This window comes from Punica granatum, chromosome 1 (genome assembly GCF_007655135.1).
Source record: "Punica granatum isolate Tunisia-2019 chromosome 1, ASM765513v2, whole genome shotgun sequence".
In the NCBI taxonomy this organism is placed as follows: Eukaryota; Viridiplantae; Streptophyta; class Magnoliopsida; order Myrtales; family Lythraceae; genus Punica; species Punica granatum.
Genome location: NC_045127.1, coordinates 5,354,582 through 5,372,140, shown reverse-complemented (window position 1 = coordinate 5,372,140; position 17,559 = coordinate 5,354,582). Strand labels below are relative to the sequence as shown.

At 42.1% G+C, this 17,559-nt stretch overlaps 4 protein-coding genes across 10 annotated transcripts; 2 read left to right on the top strand and 2 right to left on the bottom strand.

Annotated features, from left to right (window-relative positions):
• Positions 1-55: 55 nt before the first annotated feature.
• On the bottom strand, positions 56-3,456 carry LOC116201616 (short-chain dehydrogenase/reductase family 42E member 1). 3 transcript variants are annotated; one of them, XM_031532910.1, is made up of 6 exons: positions 3,196-3,456; positions 2,289-2,631; positions 1,478-1,746; positions 1,040-1,236; positions 604-755; positions 56-501 (listed from the first exon to the last, which is right to left on the bottom strand). In XM_031532910.1, the coding sequence occupies exons 1-6, from the start codon at positions 3,383-3,385 to the stop codon at positions 321-323; spliced, it is 1,332 nt and encodes a 443-aa protein (XP_031388770.1). In that variant the 5' UTR covers positions 3,386-3,456; the 3' UTR covers positions 56-320. The 3 variants fall into 3 exon arrangements, with proteins under 3 accessions (XP_031388770.1, XP_031388760.1, XP_031388779.1); XM_031532900.1 differs by having other exon boundaries at positions 56-755; positions 3,196-3,455; XM_031532919.1 differs by having other exon boundaries at positions 56-755; positions 2,289-2,615; positions 3,196-3,355.
• A 1,015-nt stretch (positions 3,457-4,471) lies between these two features.
• LOC116211653 (increased DNA methylation 3-like) lies at positions 4,472-7,344 on the top strand. The gene is made up of 3 exons (XM_031546157.1): positions 4,472-4,648; positions 5,983-6,166; positions 6,807-7,344. The coding sequence occupies exons 2-3, from the start codon at positions 5,998-6,000 to the stop codon at positions 7,094-7,096; spliced, it is 459 nt and encodes a 152-aa protein (XP_031402017.1). The 5' UTR covers positions 4,472-4,648; positions 5,983-5,997; the 3' UTR covers positions 7,097-7,344.
• A 707-nt stretch (positions 7,345-8,051) lies between these two features.
• On the top strand, positions 8,052-12,379 carry LOC116192099 (probable inorganic phosphate transporter 1-9). Of its 4 annotated transcripts, none has more exons than XM_031520562.1 (5): positions 8,052-8,164; positions 8,247-8,486; positions 8,918-9,405; positions 10,862-11,205; positions 11,332-12,379. In XM_031520562.1, the coding sequence occupies exons 2-5, from the start codon at positions 8,280-8,282 to the stop codon at positions 11,907-11,909; spliced, it is 1,617 nt and encodes a 538-aa protein (XP_031376422.1). In that variant the 5' UTR covers positions 8,052-8,164; positions 8,247-8,279; the 3' UTR covers positions 11,910-12,379. The 4 variants fall into 4 exon arrangements, with proteins under 4 accessions (XP_031376422.1, XP_031376397.1, XP_031376406.1 ...); XM_031520546.1 differs by lacking the exon at positions 8,052-8,164 and adding an exon at positions 8,640-8,792 and having other exon boundaries at positions 8,356-8,486; XM_031520555.1 differs by lacking the exon at positions 8,052-8,164 and adding an exon at positions 8,649-8,792 and having other exon boundaries at positions 8,361-8,486.
• A 1,987-nt stretch (positions 12,380-14,366) lies between these two features.
• LOC116192465 (cysteine protease XCP2) lies at positions 14,367-15,997 on the bottom strand. 2 transcript variants are annotated; one of them, XM_031521018.1, is made up of 4 exons: positions 15,448-15,997; positions 15,091-15,341; positions 14,864-15,004; positions 14,367-14,746 (listed from the first exon to the last, which is right to left on the bottom strand). In XM_031521018.1, exons 1-4 carry the CDS (start codon positions 15,929-15,931, stop codon positions 14,531-14,533), a joined length of 1,092 nt encoding a protein of 363 aa, XP_031376878.1. In that variant the 5' UTR covers positions 15,932-15,997; the 3' UTR covers positions 14,367-14,530. The 2 variants fall into 2 exon arrangements, with proteins under 2 accessions (XP_031376878.1, XP_031376879.1); XM_031521019.1 differs by having other exon boundaries at positions 15,106-15,341.
• Between the last annotated feature and the right edge of the window lie 1,562 nt (positions 15,998-17,559).

Genomic DNA, 17,559 nt, shown 5'->3' with positions numbered 1-17,559 from the left:
GTGTCAATATACTGGGAGAACTGCCAAAATCAGGAGGCAACATTTGGATCTCTCCTACAACCAACTCACCGGCCGAATCCTGATAACCCACATCACATAGTATTCCGTCCAATTAAACCACAGTTACAGGAGGGGACAGATTTATTCGATAGATACATAATTATGAAAAGACCTAAAGAGCCAAGAGATAAACCCATTTGCTCTCCTGAGTTGTGGAGCCTCTTATCAGATCTTACAATTACATTACATCAATTCCTTTCCCTCAGCTAAATGCCCAACACCGACTTACCATCGTGAACTAAAACCATGGCATCCAAAACTCACTTCTTAGCTCTCTTCAACAGAAGCCGCAAAGAGAAGATTCCGAGAACAATAGTTTGCCAGAACCACCCTTTTGAGTTGGCTGGGTCCACTCTCCTAGCAAGCTTCCAGGCATATATGCCCTCACCAAGATGAGCTGCCACAGCGAGAATACACACGAACCTTGTCATCCACATGGACCTGAAAAGGAAGAGAGAGAGACTTTTGAGGAATCCTATGGGTCCGATCCCGGGAAGGAAGGCAGCAGTCATGATGGCCAGCATCCCGATCACACAAAATAACCATGCATATATGGTGGGCCCGTCGAGGGACTTCCTCTGCCTATCCTGCCAGTATGAGATCGTCGCAGCCATTCCCTCCCGAGGAGTCACCATGGGGACATACCCAAGCTCCTCCTTAGCCTTAAGGAAAGAGAAGTAATGGGTCACTCCAACCTGTTGATAAGCAATTGTTATGTACAAAAACGACAATATATGCATATCATTAGAGCCAAAAGAAACGAAGATTGAGTTAGCCAAAATTCTCGAAGTTCCGAGATACTTCTTATGGAACTTCTAATCTCCTTACAGATTCTAGAAATTCTCAGAGAAGCTTCTAAGGGGCGGCAAATGATGGAAAAAGACAATAAATGGGAGTTACTACTTAATACTAATATAGCCTATCTTTTCTTATGTGGGTGCTGTGACGAACATGAGAAATCAATATGAAAAAGATGAACCTTGTACACTTCAGCCGGTAGGATAAACGGATGAGGGAGCCATTTCCTGTTCAGCCACGGATACAACATTGTGTAGAGTGCCCAAAAAACTCTCGCGAGAAAAAGAGCACGCTGGACTGATAGTGAAGATTTGGGCATGTCATAGTCTAGACTTCTAAGAAGAGGCTGTAGAAATTCAAAAGAATTGACTGGCAAGCCTGGAGATGCAGATAACAAAGACAAAGTATAAGAGACGCTTCTCCCTAAGAAGACAAAAAGATAAGACATTAAGTGCCAGATTACATTTCAAAATAGAGAAGTTCTTCGGAACCAGATATAGCTTTAGTTTCTCATTTAATGTGGCCTTAAGTCTCACAGGAACAGCTAATACAAACCCAATATTCGCTCTTACATGTATGAAAGGATCATAACTTTTCAGAGAACTCATCAGTTTATTACCATCTGATACAAAGTAAGGCTGCCCAGCGGCTACAGGGTGTCCTTCATGCCCAGGAATATCATCCAAAAGTCCCATACTAGCTAGTATAATTGCAAGAATGAGGTTATCAATATAGATCCAGTCTGTTTTCACACGTGGTTCACCAACTTTAAAAGGCAGGAGACCCAACTTCGCCAGTGATACTATCCTTGGCAAATGGCGCTCTTCGCCAGGACCATATATAGCAGCGGGACGCACTGCACAAGTGTAAAGACGTTTGCCATTCTTCCTGAGGATATATAACAGAAAAGCTCAGACAGATTTTGCACATGAATACATGGACACTACTTAGAAATAGTTAATTTCCTTTCCCCATATTTGGTTGGTCATGGGCTCCTATTGGAGCCACAACAGGTGCATTGTGGATTCATATGAGCATGCCCATTGCAAAGACAATGTGAGCGGCCCATAGCTTGTTATATGAGGAGGCAAGAAATTTATACCTGAGATGTCAGGCTGTGCCTGTCCACAACTCTTGACAGACTAGCGGGGGATAAAATCAGAATTTTCTACTGACTTAATAGATAATAGTCTCAAGAAAATGAAGAAGAGAGTCCAATAGCGGCATCTGCTTTATGCATCAGAAGTCGTGTTTAATGTCATCAGCTGCAGTCATTTGGAGAGCATCCCTTTCGCGGTCCTCTCTCTTACACCGCAATTGGAAGTCCAGGAGGATCATTTTCTGAAGTACAAATTCAACTAGATGCATGGTGTGTGTGTGTGTGTGTGAGAGAGAGAGAGAGAGAGTCCATCTGCAGCTGGGTGACTTACTTGAGAGGACGGCCATTACTCTTCAAAACCAACTGTTCCGCGATTGACTTGCTATGGCCATATGGGTCAACATGATCATCAATAGGAAAATAGGGCAAACTTTCGTTCCCATTCACAATCTCTTTTCCTCCAAACACGACATTATACGTGCTCACATATATGAGCCTCCCCACCCCAATCTCAAGACAGGCTTCCAAGACATGGCAGGTCCCATTTATGTTCACCTCATCGACGCGCCCAAACTGCAACATCTCCTTCCCTGACATGCCATATGACGCCAGGTGGAAGACACAGTCTGCTCCACGCAGTGCTTTCTCCACATCAGCCCTGCGGGAGATATCCCCTGCAGTGTGAACATTTGCGTCGGCGAAAGGGAAGCCATAAAAGCCAAGCTTCCAAGATCAATCAAGAAAATACTGGATGCAATAGTATATCAGGAAAGACTTTGTGCCGACTGGCGAGACTCAACGCCTTACAGAATACAGAAAAAGTAGGAAGCCCCGTAAATCCATACTAACCCGACATGAGAACTCAGCTCAAGCTCAAATCTACTAATAAGAGATCTCACAATGTTAGTGGCTTTGATATCTCTTGCATGCTAATCTTTGAAACTCTTTAGCTATATTTAGTTCAACATGGGCTTAAACTGCTCAAAAGACAAAAATGCAAACCCGTAAAAACTAAAACGGAGCACTGAAACCGAACCAAAATAATGAATCCTGATACGAGGAAAGACCAAAAATATAAACTTTATCTTAAGGAATACTGATTCTAATGGCAGGATTTGAACTAAACCAATCTGGCTCCACGTTATAAAGCTAAAAGGGGAATTAATTGATCGATGGAACTGCCAATCATATATAAGGATTCAGAAATCCAGAATCTGGAAACGGCGGAAATTGCAAACCTTGGAAGAATCGAACGCCGATGCTGAGGAGATCATGGGACCAGGGAGAGGTGGAACGCAAATCGAGGGAGCGGACCTCACGGGCACCTCGGCGGACCAGCTCCTTGCAGAGGGCGGCGCCGACGAACCCCAGCCCGCCGGTCACCACGAAGGTGCCGCCCTCTATTCCCTCGTTCTCGCTCAAATGCATCTCCTCAGGCTCCCTATGTCTTTTTGTTTGATTGAATTCCAGCTGAAGGAGCAGTCCAGTGACTGAAAGTGGGAACACAAAAAGTCAAAGCTCTCGGTTTCGGTCCTATTTGGTTTTAACAATTTCATATTTTTTTTTCGGTCCGCTTAATAATAGATATTTCAGATTGGACATTCAAGTTTTTTCACTTCATTATCAAGTACACGATAAGGGGCAAAATTGAAAATTTTGAGGTGGTCACATTGTTTGTTGAAGACATAGGTCAATCACAGTTATCGAAGATTTCGTACCATCTATAGATGTTTAAATAGGAATCATTTATATTGTGTTTAGTTTTAGAGTTCAGTAGAATTGAGTTTTGATTTTAATTGGTTTGTAATGATTGTGTTGTTGAATTATGAGAAAAATTATGAAAAAGTAATGAATAGTTGAAAGAAAATAATAATTGTGTTGTTGAATTGTGAAAAATGTAATGAATAGTTGAGAGAATTTAATATTAAAAATTGAATCGAATGATTAAAAAATTGAAGAAAAAGAAAAAAAAAGTAATAATTATATTAGTAAATTTAAAATAAGTACAGTTAAGTGAAGTAGAGTTGAGTAGAATTAAAAATAATTGTAAAATCAAAAGGGCTATAATTTCTATATCTTTTTGATGAATTATATAATTTATATATTGTAAAGGTGAAAATAATATGCTTTTCTTTTAAATTCATAATTATGACTGCTATGACGACTTTTTTACGGACTTGATAGTAAACTATTTCGTCAAATTAATTGCTTACCTAACTGCGGTCCATTGTGAGCCTAACTGCTTGGAATGCATCATTTTTCATCTTATCTACTTCTAAGAGAAGTCATGATTAAATGTCGAAAAACCCCAACCACAACCCAAATTGAAGCCTTTCGATCTGACTAGAGGCAAGCCGAGGCCAAAATGGGACTGACTGACGAACGGACTTAATTACGTCTCCATTTTCCGATGCCTACGGGGAATCAAACATAATCAAGATTTTGAGGGTGTAATTGATATAAATTAAAACTTTTGGGTACCTTCAGGACAGATCCAGTTTTTAGGGAGTAAATATTCAATCAACTGAAAAAAGGGAGTCCTCGGACTTTCATCTCTCTCTCTCTCTCTGCGTGCGGATTGTTACTGTTTCTTTCGGAGCTTCCTCGACACTCTCCCCCTCCTCTCCGACCCCTTTACGGTGCCCTCCGCCGCGGCAGTTCAGCTGGCTTCGGGAGGTTGGAGTCATCACAGTAAGCTCTTTCTCTTTTTTCTTCAGCGCTTTTGTCTCTCTATGCCTCAATGTGGGAAGCAAGCGTTCTCCCTAAGTAGAGGACGAGGCTAAGAGAAAACCTAGACGAATAACCCGACAGGGATCTGTGATTGGTTTTGTGTGGTGGTTGTGTAGTTGTTGATCGAATTTGTGGGAAAGGTGGGATTTTTATGGCTCTTTGCTGTAGTTGAGGGATTAAAGAATTGCATCCAATGAGAAGAGAGAAGTCAGTTCGACCCACAGTATGAGTATTTGGTATAACGGTATCACATTTTATCCTAGCTTTGGGGAATCGGGTTTCTAAATTAATGCAATGCATTAGCAATCAAACGCCATAGCACATTTTCACAGAAGCTAGTGTTAGTATTAACATCTTCGGCGGCAGATACAGAAAGGAGTCTTTTGGTTGCTACCTTGTCATACAACATGTTGGTAAGACATCCAGGTAGTTATGCAATGAGTTGGCACGAAGAGTATCACGAACTTGAGGGCACTCCATAATCGCGATGCTTTGCTTATTGTCAACTGTTGATTATTTGAATGCCATTTTTCAGGAGAAGTTGTTCAATCAAATTTTCTACCATCACTGTTATGGCCCGTTGCCTTTTCCTTTTCTTTTCTGGTACAGGCTACTACTGACTGTAATGTATGAAAAATTTGGCAAAGCCTGAAATGGTCTTGTTCAGAAATAAAATTTTAGATTATCATCCTTAAAAAAAATTGTGTTTCTGCTTGGTCTTTGCGTCTATTCATGTCTGGTTTTTCTTTCATTTTATGTGAATAGGTTGGTAGCATAGTACCTCAGCGAAATACTCATAAACCTGTATATACTCTTAGTTAATGAGATTACTCAAGTTCACTGGATTGTGATTTAGCTCATCTTATTATCAAAAGTGCTATTTACCTTTTCCTTTTCCTGTATTCGGGCGGCTTTCTTTTTACAGTTAATATGCCTATGCTCCACTACTTTTGGGCTATTCTGTACATGCTTTTCATACTTCAAACCGGGTAAATTATGTATAATCCATTTCCATCTACTTAGTATAGTATGTGGAATTCATTCATAATTTATGAAGATCTTTGTTTCAGAAAATTCCTGTGAGAGAAGAGTGAATCTGGTTGCAACTGATGAAAACATTGTGATACATACTGCTGAATTTCTTCTTGAAGGTTCTATCTCCGATGTGCTTACATTAAGATGTTATTTTACTTATCAATGATTCTAATCAATGATTCGGTATAAGGAGAATACTCTAGACTCTCACATGAAGGAAGGGACTTCACACTATTGTCTGATCATATTGTGAATGGCAGGTTGAAGTAGAGAACATGTCTGCACAAGCACCTGCTGGCTATATTGACGTGATGCCTGCTGTCTATCTTACTGGAACAGTAAAGGAAGGGAATATTGGTCCATCTGTCGGTCTTCTTGATATAGGAGTGAGCGACAATGCATATATATTCCGGATAGCACTGCCCGGTATTCTGAAGGATCCAAGTATGTCTTATCCATTAACTCACTCTGCCATAAGTTGTTACTCACATGAATAGCAGTCGTAAAGATAACGTAGATCTGCTGATTGCGAACACAGCCGCCCGGCAGTTGAGGCATCCAGCAGATTGTAATTATTGAAGATGTCATCCATTCTCTCCCCTGTCCTCCCTTTTCTTGTCGACCTATTTGGTTTTGTTAAGGTTGTCCACCAATTTCTTTATTTATCATTGGAATCTCATTACCATCAGGGCTGATGGCCTAGTGGTTCCAAACTCACTCTCATGTGGTTTGGATTCTCATGTCTCGAGTTCGAATCCCCCGGGGACATATGCTAGAGTGGGCTCTTTGACCAATTCGTTTGATATGTTCGTGGTTGAACACGAGAGCCCAAACATTGCATAGCGGGGTGCAATAATGTTGCCATCACTGCAGTCCACCATATTATTCAGCAAAAAAAATATTTGGAATCTCATTTCCCCTCTGATTCCCCCAATTTGGAGTCGTAGAAGACACTTTTGGTCGAGGCGGGAGGGAAAAATGTCATTTCCATCGTCTCTTCCCTCCTTTAGGAAGCATTCCTTTGTCGCTGCTCTTCATCTAGCTTTCTAGGCAGAATTTCCTTATCGGATATGTCTTGTTGCAGATGGGCTAAAATGTGAGGTTAATCATAGTGGGAGGGTCCAGATACAAGTGGATATGGCGGGCGTAGCGGCTATGAAAGACTGCCCTCCAGACAATTTCAAGTTCATAACCCCTCAGCTCAGCTCGCCTGGACCATTCGTAGTTTCCTTTAACCTCCCCGGGCCTGTAGATGCCCGGCTTTTCACACCTATCGCCCGTCGAGACGGCGTCCTCGAAGTAGTGATCATGAAATCAAAAAAACCTGGCACTCCAGGGGGCACACCATCTGAGGCTCCTGCGCAGGCTGTGTGATAGAGAAGTCATTCTTTTCTTTTTGGAGTGAAATCTACTCTGCTGCTCTGCTTGAGGCTCAGAAAAAGATGTACAAGCAGTGTTCAGATGTTTCTTTTCTTTGGGGATCCTCTTAGGATGGAACCTTAGGGAAAAATGTACATGGGCACTCTCAAGCGTATTCTGTGATTGAAAACAAGAAATGAATGTAACACGCACGCGATGTTGATCCATTGCTTATTAATTATCGGTTTGATGCTTTATATCGATTCCATCAGGCATGTTCCATTTACCTGTGGAGGTACGGCCTCAGTGTGCTTCTGTCTGCAGAAAACTTTTCCGGTTCGGCTTTCTAATCAAACGAAAACTTGTCTTAGGGTTTAAGTCTCTGTTTTACGCTGTTGCCTTCAGACACCTTCACTGTCTCCGCAATTTCCTTGGAGGTTTCTGCGACGGGAGTCGTCCCCATTCGGACAATAATCAGTATTTTCCACAAGCATGAACTGACTCTAACGTCGCTTCCATCCCTTTCGTTTGTAATTTCTCAAGGTTATTCAACACAAAACGCCGCTTAATCCTTAGACAAATAACAAGGAGATGCCCCGTGGCGGGTAATCCAGTTAGACCGCGTTAAGGTTTCAATCAACTGTAAAGGATCTCGAGCCTGTTGGGTCGACAAGGAGGTTCATCTATCCGGATCCAATCGCCGCTCCTCGCTACTAAGCTCAAGATTTTCTTTCCATATGAACTTATCTACTCGTTAACTCATACTATGCCAGATTCAGTATCGAGAGTCGTAAAAATTATGGGTCTCATGTTGGTCCACTTAAACTTGATGATCGAAGAATCACCTACCAATAGTAACATCACAATGACAAAGATAGTGGAAATCTCAAGGAAATTAAACAAAAAATTAGGTGACTACTTAAATCTATATATGTCCCCTTCATCCTCAGCACATATTCGCATATTTCGTGGAATCGGCGGACTTTTCTAACCTCAGCATTGTCCCCCCTCATTAATCTAACGGTTCAGTCACATCACGGTCAACGGCAACCTTCCTCTTCCCCTTCTTCTTCGATCATTCCGGTTCACTGTCTTCTTCCCACGGCTTTTTAATCTTCCTTGCCCATTGAGCTAGTATCGTCAATTCAATTAACTGTTGTAACAGCTAGCCGTCGGTCGACGTGGCTCTTCTCCGACGATGCCGCCGCTAAAAGTCCTTTCTGCTCTCGACTCGGCGAGGACACAGTACTACCACTTCAAGGCCATCATCATCGCAGGAATGGGGCTCTTCACCGACGCGTACGACCTCTTCTGCATTCCCCCGATCATGATCCTCATCGGCCGCATCCACTACGAGGACCAGCCCGACAAGTTTGAGATTCCCCCAGCCGTCATCTCCGCCATGGTTAGTACGTACAAGTCTTGCAGTTGCAGTGTATCTGGAGTTCCGGATATTATTTGTGCATTTGGGTTTGCTGTTCGAAGTCTTGCTATCGGTATTTGTGTAGTCCTGCCGAGCCTTTCTCGGAATATTAGTATATGATTCGAGCTTCTCTAGCTGGTCCAGGAGACTACTGCGCAAATGACTAAGGGCAAGATGGGAATCAACCCGGCCTTTTCGACATGAACAGATTGGTTCGGGGAGTCGGACATTTTCTCATTGAATTGCCAGTTTTGCCCTCGATTGCGAACAGCTAGCAGTCAGTAAAAGGTTTCCTGGGAATTATGATGCACCGCCGGGTTTCATGGAATGGCTTATTATTGCATGACGAGCGCTTTTGACTACGTACTTATTATTCATGTCTGGTAGGCAGTGATCGATTTCGTGATCTACAGGTGGCAGTGGCGCTTCTGGGCACAGCCATCGGCCAGGTCGTGTTCGGCTATCTCGGTGACCGGATCGGGAGGCGGCGCGTGTACGGCCTCTCCCTGATGCTCATGTCGCTGAGCTCGCTTGGATGCGGGTTCTCAGTCTGCAGGTCACGTGTCTGCGTCCTCGGCAGCCTCGGGTTCTTCCGATTCCTGCTCGGCCTCGGGATCGGCGGGGACTACCCGCTCTCAGCCACAATCATGTCGGAGTTTGCGAACAAGATGACACGCGGCGCCTTCATAGCGGCCGTGTTCTCAATGCAAGGTTTCGGGATCCTGGCGAGCTCGGTCGTGACAATGATAGTGTGCAAAGCTTTTGATAGGGCGTCGGGTGCGGATGCCGCAGACCCGACTCCGCAGTCGGCGGACATCGCTTGGCGGGTCATATTGATGCTGGGGGCGATTCCGGCGGCCCTCACGTGCTACTGGCGCATGATGATGCCGGAGACTGCAAGGTGAGCCCTTTGGTCCTTGTCTTTAATTTCGGTCTTGTCCCTAGTTTTCTTTCAATTTGACTTTGTCGTCCTAAATTCCATTTAATAATTACATATTGGGTCTATTTTTTGTCATTGGTCCGCTACATAATCCGGACATGTCCGGACCAACAAATAAGGATGACTCAAATTCTCATCTTTGAGAAATTACTGGACTCATTGAAGCATTATTTTAGACGAATAATTTGCTCAACGATAAATAGAGGAGAAGTTAAACAATCTCAGCGGATTAAATTGACTATCATTATAAACCTTGTAAAAGAGTTTGGATTGATGATAATAAAGTCAATAATCGTCCACATCAAATTTCCTTGAGATCAGATCGGTTAGTTATAGATACTTGTTTTTGTTAATGCCTTGGTAGAACATGAGATGACATGCCTTTTAACTCTCACTAGGAGGTGGATTAGTCATAATATGTTCAATTTTTTCTCCGATTACAAGAAAGGTTTATGAATTTAATATAAGTAAGAAAATAAAAAATCTAATAAAGGAATACATCATTTTCTCGATATATGCAAGTTAATTTGGATGTTTATATGAGGAGAAAATTTCAAAAATAGATTAAACCTTTCTTTCTTCCTTCAATTTTATGGGAGATAAAATAGATCAAAAGAGAGCGTAGTGCAGTGGGGCATGCTCTCGTCTGTTGACCCAGAAGTTATAAGTTCGATATCTAATGAAATTATCTGTATCCATTTATTAATTTCTTAAGATTTCTCTTTATTGTTCTAAACCCTGAGCCTCATTTGTAACAAAATAAAAATAAAATAAAATAAGTAAAAGAAGAAAGAAATCATGAACTAGAAGAGTCCGAAAAAAAAAGAATTAAAAAAAAAGTAAAAGAAGAAAGAAATCATTGACTCGAAAAGTCTACTAGTATGGACAGAACGATAATCGTTTGATAAGTATTTGCACTGCCTTTTTTTCCTCAAAATCTTCTAGAAATGACCAGTGAAGTATGTATCCTGACAGGCGAAGCCCAATGAGAGGTGTGTGCGTGTCAAACATTTCCTCATTAATTAAATCCAGTCACGGCTCTTCCAAATGCTTCCTTAGAAATTAACTTCGAATTGCCCCAACTCTTACTTTGACTCATTTTGTCAATGCGCATGACTATAACATCTACATCATGACCATACGGGTCTAATTGATTAATTATCTCATTCTATCAACCGATAACATATAAATTAGTCTTTAATCAAGCATAACTTGTCAGTAGATCATCGATATATATATATATATATACATGTATGTATGTATGTATCAGGCTGTGCATTTGTCTAATTATCATGTGTAATCATGTGCCGTACGTATGTCTTGATCACGCATGTGATTCAGTTCGACAGTGGCTTTTACTAGTTGTCTTGGAACATCGATTGAGCTTTATCATATATATGTAACAAACGAATTATAGGTACACCGCTCTAGTGGAACAGAACGTGCTCCAAGCTGCTAAGGACATGGAGAAGGTGCTAGATGTGTCGCTAAGTCAGATCGCGGAGGATCATCCAATCCCGCCCCTAGCGCCACCTTCGTACCCCCTCCTGTCGAGACAGTTCTTCCGCCGCCACGGGCAGGACCTGCTATCCTGCGCCATCACGTGGTTCCTGCTTGATATCGTCTTCTACAGCAGCAACCTCTTCCAGTCGAAAATCTACAAGCGCTTCATCCCCGATAAATTCAAGGTCAATGCCTTCGAGGCTGCCTTAGAGGTCGCCAAGCTCCAGGCCATTGTAGCTGCGTACTCAACCATCCCGGGTAATTTTATTCTCTAGCTAGCTAGTACCTAGCTAGACACGATTCGGTTATCATTTCAATCGTTTCATCATTATATATGCAGTTTGATTGCTGATTATCGTACTATATATACCGAATGTTTTGAAGGCTACTGGGCTGCTGTCTTCTTCATTGATCGGGTGGGTCGGGTGAAGATCCAAATGATGGGGTTCTTGTTCATGGCGGCCGTCTACTTTGCCATCGGCATCCCATACTACAGCCACTGGGACCACCACACTGATCGTGGCTTCATGTTCTTGTATGGGCTCACCTTCTTCTTTGCCAACTTGGGCCCCAACACAACCACTTTCATTGTCCCTGCTGAGCTCTTCCCTGCCCGGTTCCGCTCCACCTGCCACGGCCTCTCTGGAGCTGCCGGCAAGCTAGGCGCCATGGTTGGGTCGGTAGGGTTCCTCTGGGCTTCTCACAAAAAGAAGGAGGAAGGCTACCCCAAGGCAATTGGCATGATGGTCTCGTTGGTGATCCTAGGCGGGGTCTGCATAGTGGGGGCAGTGATCACTTACTTGTTCACCCCGGAGACAAAAGGCCGGTCACTCGAGGAAAACGAGAACGATGATGAAGAGGCAACTGAAATGAGTCTACTAAGGTGCTCCAGAAGTCATAACAGTACTACTCGGCCAGGCTCTAACCATTGTAGTGAAGTCGCTGCAGCTAGCAGTGCCTAAGACTCAAATAAATCATCCGAGTAGCAATGACAAACATTCTGGTGGTCATATGATCTTTTGATGCCCACGCTGACGCACAATTTAATATGTACTTTCTAGCTAGTCCATGAGACGTACGTATGAAGGCAGAGTACAAAATTACGGCATTTGGCCTCGGCGTCTCCAGCGTGTGGGACAAGCATGCGTAAGGACGAGAGAATATACATACATACATATATATATATATATACACGTGCAGTTAACTTTATGTATAAAACCGTGTGCGTGCACACATTCACAGGGTGACAGGAAAGCATAGGGGCATGAGGTTATGGTGTTTAGGTTGCAAAGGGCTCCTTATACAAACAATGTACATATACTTTGTCTATGTGTTGTAAATTTGTAATGTGTTCCACGAACCGTATTTATGTTGCAGTATATTCTCAGTCCTTTTATTCTTTGAGCAAGTATCCAATGCTCAGAATAACCAAGTGTACCGCGCACTATAATTCAAGTATGAACTCGAACTATACTTCTTGAACCATGTTTTTATATATATATAGATATATTAAATATCTCACATTCATAGGCTTCAAATATCATCAAATATATAATTAAAGATATAGCGATGGAATATTTCATATAAATCTTTTAAGATGTTATGTTGAATCATATACAATATTTTCAATATCTATATAACATATGCTGATTTGATTCTTATATATATATATATATATATAATAGATATAGAAAAAAAATAAAAAAGGATCATTTTCTACCAAAAAACAAAGGGTTATTTCCCTAAAATAAAGCTTTTCCTGCCGAAAACTTGGTCCTTTTTTTCCTTATTTAGGCCATAATTGACTTGCACTTTTGCGAAAGAGAGATCCAGGTAAGCCCTCAGCAGGACAAGTGGACATCAGCAGGCCCAGTCAGATCCGGTCGACCCGCACTAGCCCTACAAAGTTCGGGTCGCCCCACACTCGACGGCGAAAGAGAAACTCCCTCCTCCACCGCCTCTGCCTATAAATGCATACCTAAACCCTCAGTCATTCCATAGCCGCCTTCCTCTCCTTATCTAGTTAAATCCTTGGGTCTGCTGAACTACTACTGTCAGACCCTCGTTCCATTGAAGATCATGAAGAAGCCATGCAAATGGAGACCACAGTGCTGATGGAGAGGAGACTTGCTCGGCAGATTCACCCGGCAGCTCCACCGGGTGCTTCCTCTTCTCGGTTTCTTCTGCGTCTTGATTGATGTGGTCGCTCGGTGGCTTCACCTGGCCGGATGCGTCTGCTTCACTGCGATGGTAATCTCCTCGTTGTCCACCGATACTTTGTTACTACTGCTGCGGCCTTGGCGGATCGGAAGTCTTGTCGGTCTCTGGGTGTCTTAGGAGAAAAGCCTGAAACTGTTAGTGCGAGGATTATTAATCTCCATGATGCCTTATCTTGCTTTGATATGTTAATCGTAGCAAGCCATCTGTCTAGGTTGAACTGTCTATGCCGTCTGAAAAGGGTGGATCTTGGATTTATAGTGACCTTGACCACTCTGATTGGTTGGTACGGATATGGTTGAAAATCATTCCCGAACTGTTTTCGCAGTTAAGGTCATGAGGTTCAGATGGCTTGTATAAATCGCAGTCACTTATGGAGCAATAACACCTTAGAAATTGATAATGGATTCACTCTACAAGGGAGTGGATGCATTATGTAAAAAGGTGATTGCTCCCGTAAGAGGACCGCATCTTTCATCCAATTCTTTCTTTGATGGCTATTGCCATCAAAATTAAAATTGGAGAGACAATAAGCCGTACTTTTATACTATTGAAGAATTAATCATTAAAAAATTTTCGATTAAATTTTTGAGTAAGCTCAATTTGCGATCTCATCCTATAATATTTCCCATCAATGGCATGGTATCACTTGAGATAAAAGTTTCTACACATCAAGAGTGGAAGTGCTATTGACATCTTTTCTATTTGATTTAGTATGGCATATCTTTGCCGAAACTGCATTATAGGATGTATATGCTTTCCTTATTAATATATTAATTATGAGGATTTTTTTTTTTTGGTTATGAGATTTGTGTAATCAAATTCCCGAAAGATTTTGGGAGGGTAAACTCTTGTAATATTCTCAATAGAGATTATCGTGTATTCATTTGTATTACTTATTGAATTGCCATTTAATGGAAATGTTCTCTCCCTTTCATAGTCATCCATTCATTTTGGTAATTTATTTGTGTTCTATGATTTGGTTGAATAAAGTTGTCCATAAATTCGATCTACATATATATTCCAGTGGATATCGTTACATAAAACTGCAGAAGCTACATATCAGACCGTAAGCGAATTATAGTCTTGGAATTAGCGTGACGTATTGCAGAGCACGAGAGATTGAGCTCAGCTCTTGGCCTTTAGTTCTCAATTCCTCTTTGTTTTGTCAATTGATACCATGGTTCATTTAGAAAGAGAGATGCAAATATTATGTATAACAATCAAAATTCATTTCAAATATTCATGATCGGGTAGCCGCTTTCACGAAGGTGAAGCGGAAACACCGTACTTAGGTGACAGCGATACTTATTAGAGAATCAACAAGAAACATTGGGGAAAGTCTAGAAATGCGAATGTATGAAGATCATTTGGCTTTGGTGGGATAAGAAGCCATCTTGTTGATCCCGCAGAGACCTTCGGGCTTTCCGGTGTTCCTCTTCATTCGGATGTACCCTTTCTCTCCCCACTTGGATCCCCACGAGTTCTTCACTATGATATAGTCCATGCCTTTGGTCGATCCGTATCCGACGGCAGCTACCCCGTGATCCAGCTCGTTTCCACAGTGCCCATCAAACACTCCCTGCAACCGGTCAATAGTTCCACAATCTTAATACTTGTCATAATGTAACGGACATAATTGATTACGATAAAATTTTCCCTCATTTAGGGAATATTGAAATTAAAAACAAACACTTGCCCCACTGTAAAACTGGAAATCTCTGCCTGAGGCTTCAATAGCCACACTGAGGGGCTGATTGGCCAGTGCCTTGAGGAGGCTCTGCTCATTGTTTGCCGGGACATCGCCATACCCAGTGATGGTCACTACCTCAGCCTCATCCTGCAGAATAATGAATCGGATTCGTGACAAAGAAGTTCTTAATCCTCGAATCAGCGATATATATCATAACAAATGGTTATACCAACCTCATATATATGTACCTTGGTCATGCCACAAGTGCCCTCTTCCATGATGTAGGGGTAGTCCTCCTCCTTGTGGAGTCCATTGTTTTTGATAATGTAAGCAAACGCATAATCCATGAGGCCTCCGTTGCAGCCGTTGTTGTACGTTGTGTCACAGTCGATCAGCTCTTGCTCAGACAGCGAGGTCAGGTTCCCGGTGACTATCTGGTTTATGCCCTCAACCGCTGCCACCGTCGAAAATGCCCAGCAACTCCCTATAACGTAACAAATCATACGTGCAACACACATTACTGAAAATTGCAGAAGACATCAATTTGGCACGACTAGTGATGCTGGTACACATTGCTGCGAGAAACTTACCGCAAGAGCCCTGGTTCTTGACGGGAGTAACGGCTCCCTTCTTCCTCCAGTCGACGGACTTGGGCAAGTCCACGAAGCCCCTGTAAGTGAACTCTTCCTCGGAGGACTGCCTCCTCTCAGACAAGTCGACCTTTTTCAGCCCCAAGTACATCTTCTTGAACTCCTCGTGGGTCAGGTCGGCAAACTCATTGAGGCTGAGCCAGTAGTTGGTGATCTTCTTGTTGGTCTCATCGATGTGCTTCAGGTTCTCCTTGAACACCTCGAACCGGTGCAGCTTCTCCTCAAAGCTCTCGTAGCTCTTCCCGTGCTTGGCCATCCACGACTCGAACAGCTCGATCAGCCTGTCTATCGACTTCAAGTCCTCGGGGGCGTAGCCTACAATGGAGAAGTCACGGTCCACTGCCGAGACTGCGAGGACGGACACCGTGACCAGGGACAGGAGGAAAAGCAATGCGGTGGACCACGACGACCGAAAGGAAGCCATTTTTCGGTTAGAGCTAGGGATTTTTAATGGAGATTGCAAGAGAAGGAGAAGGTTTGTGATGGAAGAAGAAGTTGGGAATAGGAGCTCTTTATATAGCTTTGGCTTGGCGGGTTGCTTTCAAGTAAAGTCGTTGGAATGATTATTTATATAAGAGTGAATAAGTAAGCATTTCCCTCCGAAGGCTGAGGCTTTAAGATTGGTTCTTTAAAGTTGTCTTTCAATCTACTCATTGATCACAAACAGACGTACGCATGTGCCTTGTGAACTAAATTTAGGAAACAAGGATGAAGGTTTTATGTGTTAGAAAAGTTAATTGCCGAGAGACGAAGATTAAATAAATATACACTGAAAATAGTATTAATAGGTTTAAATTTTAGTCATAGCGATTTCAGATCGAAAACGAGTATCGTTGTAATAAATTCCTTTCTCGTATAAATATGTTACTTTGGGGCAGAAATTAAAGAGTAGTACAGTGAAACATATCCTTATTTAAGAATTAGGAGTTTTGAAGTTCGATTTTCACTTATTAGACTTATCTGTACTTTTTTATATTTCTATTTTCTAGAGTCATGGTATCGTTTCCAACCGCGAAAATGCGTTACTTGGGAATGAGCTGTCGAATGACGAGCAATAAAAAGTGGGCATAATTCTCCCTTTTGGATGGAAACAAGAAGGGGCCCAAAATATGGGCCCAAAGGATAGTGAAAAATAATTTATAGACAGGACTTGATTTGTTTCCATATATATTTGGGTTTAAGGCATACGGCCGGAACCCAAATTCCACAGGTACTGGAAAAGGAAAGCCTAACTCGGTGTTATATATATGTAGTATAAATATTCCAGGTGTATAATGTTCACTAAATATATTGTTTTTATGGAGCCAGGGGAATAGAATATTAACACGCACGACACCAAAATGACACAGAAACCACACGATCTGAATGATACAGATATCACCAACGTGAAATGGTTTAAGCGGTTCGACGATTGTTCCGTTTAAACAAGTTCTCGAGTTTGAGTTCTTGTGAATGTAGAAAATTCACACTGTAAGAGCTTTATCCCTTAGTAAGCGGATCCGGATCGATTTGATTAATCGGGATCTAATTGAACTTTCGAATACTAGATTTCATCTTAAAAAAAAAGAAGGATATAGATATCACCATATCAAAATGGCGCCAAAGCCGAGAAAATTGAAACAATGAGGAGCCAGATCGAGATGAGGAGTGGGCTTTGTCTGGTAAATTGAAACTAAACCAAAATATCAACCCAAAATTAAAATAGATGTCTTGGTCAAGAGACCAATAATCATCGATCATCCATAATGACTCCCCATGCCTTCAATTCAATCTCCCGTACGCAATGAAATAAATGTAGAGATTGGGGCTCGGCATGCCCACCCCAAAAAAATAAAAATAAAAATAAAAATGAAAATGAATAGCAGAATTATCTTCCTTTCCTGGGTGGTCCTCCGATTGCTCCACATTCAACTATAGCCCCCAAAATATATTTTTGTTTACAATCTGACCCCTGGACAGACGCAGGACTCCGGCTGTCATATTTGGGGTGTGCAGTGCCACCAGAAAGAATCAGTTATATACGGATTAAGAGACGCGAAATAACTCCAGTTT

Coding starts and splice junctions, on each gene's coding strand:
- LOC116192099 (XM_031520562.1), top strand. CDS start 8,280: ATGCCGCCGCTAAAAGTCCTTTCTGCTCTCGACTCGGCGAGGACACAG. Junction 9,406..10,861: donor ATGATGCCGGAGACTGCAAG/GTGAGCCCTTTG, acceptor AACGAATTATAG/GTACACCGCTCTAGTGGAAC. Junction 11,206..11,331: donor TGCGTACTCAACCATCCCGG/GTAATTTTATTC, acceptor AATGTTTTGAAG/GCTACTGGGCTGCTGTCTTC.
- LOC116192465 (XM_031521018.1), bottom strand. CDS start 15,931: ATGGCTTCCTTTCGGTCGTCGTGGTCCACCGCATTGCTTTTCCTCCTG. Junction 15,342..15,447: donor CAAGAACCAGGGCTCTTGCG/GTAAGTTTCTCG, acceptor GTTACGTTATAG/GGAGTTGCTGGGCATTTTCG. Junction 15,005..15,090: donor CCAAGGTACATATATATGAG/GTTGGTATAACC, acceptor ATTATTCTGCAG/GATGAGGCTGAGGTAGTGAC.
- LOC116211653 (XM_031546157.1), top strand. CDS start 5,998: ATGTCTGCACAAGCACCTGCTGGCTATATTGACGTGATGCCTGCTGTC. Junction 6,167..6,806: donor CGGTATTCTGAAGGATCCAA/GTATGTCTTATC, acceptor GTCTTGTTGCAG/ATGGGCTAAAATGTGAGGTT.
- LOC116201616 (XM_031532900.1), bottom strand. CDS start 3,385: ATGCATTTGAGCGAGAACGAGGGAATAGAGGGCGGCACCTTCGTGGTG. Junction 2,632..3,195: donor CGGCGTTCGATTCTTCCAAG/GTTTGCAATTTC, acceptor TTCACACTGCAG/GGGATATCTCCCGCAGGGCT. Junction 756..1,039: donor TACCGGCTGAAGTGTACAAG/GTTCATCTTTTT, acceptor GCTTATCAACAG/GTTGGAGTGACCCATTACTT.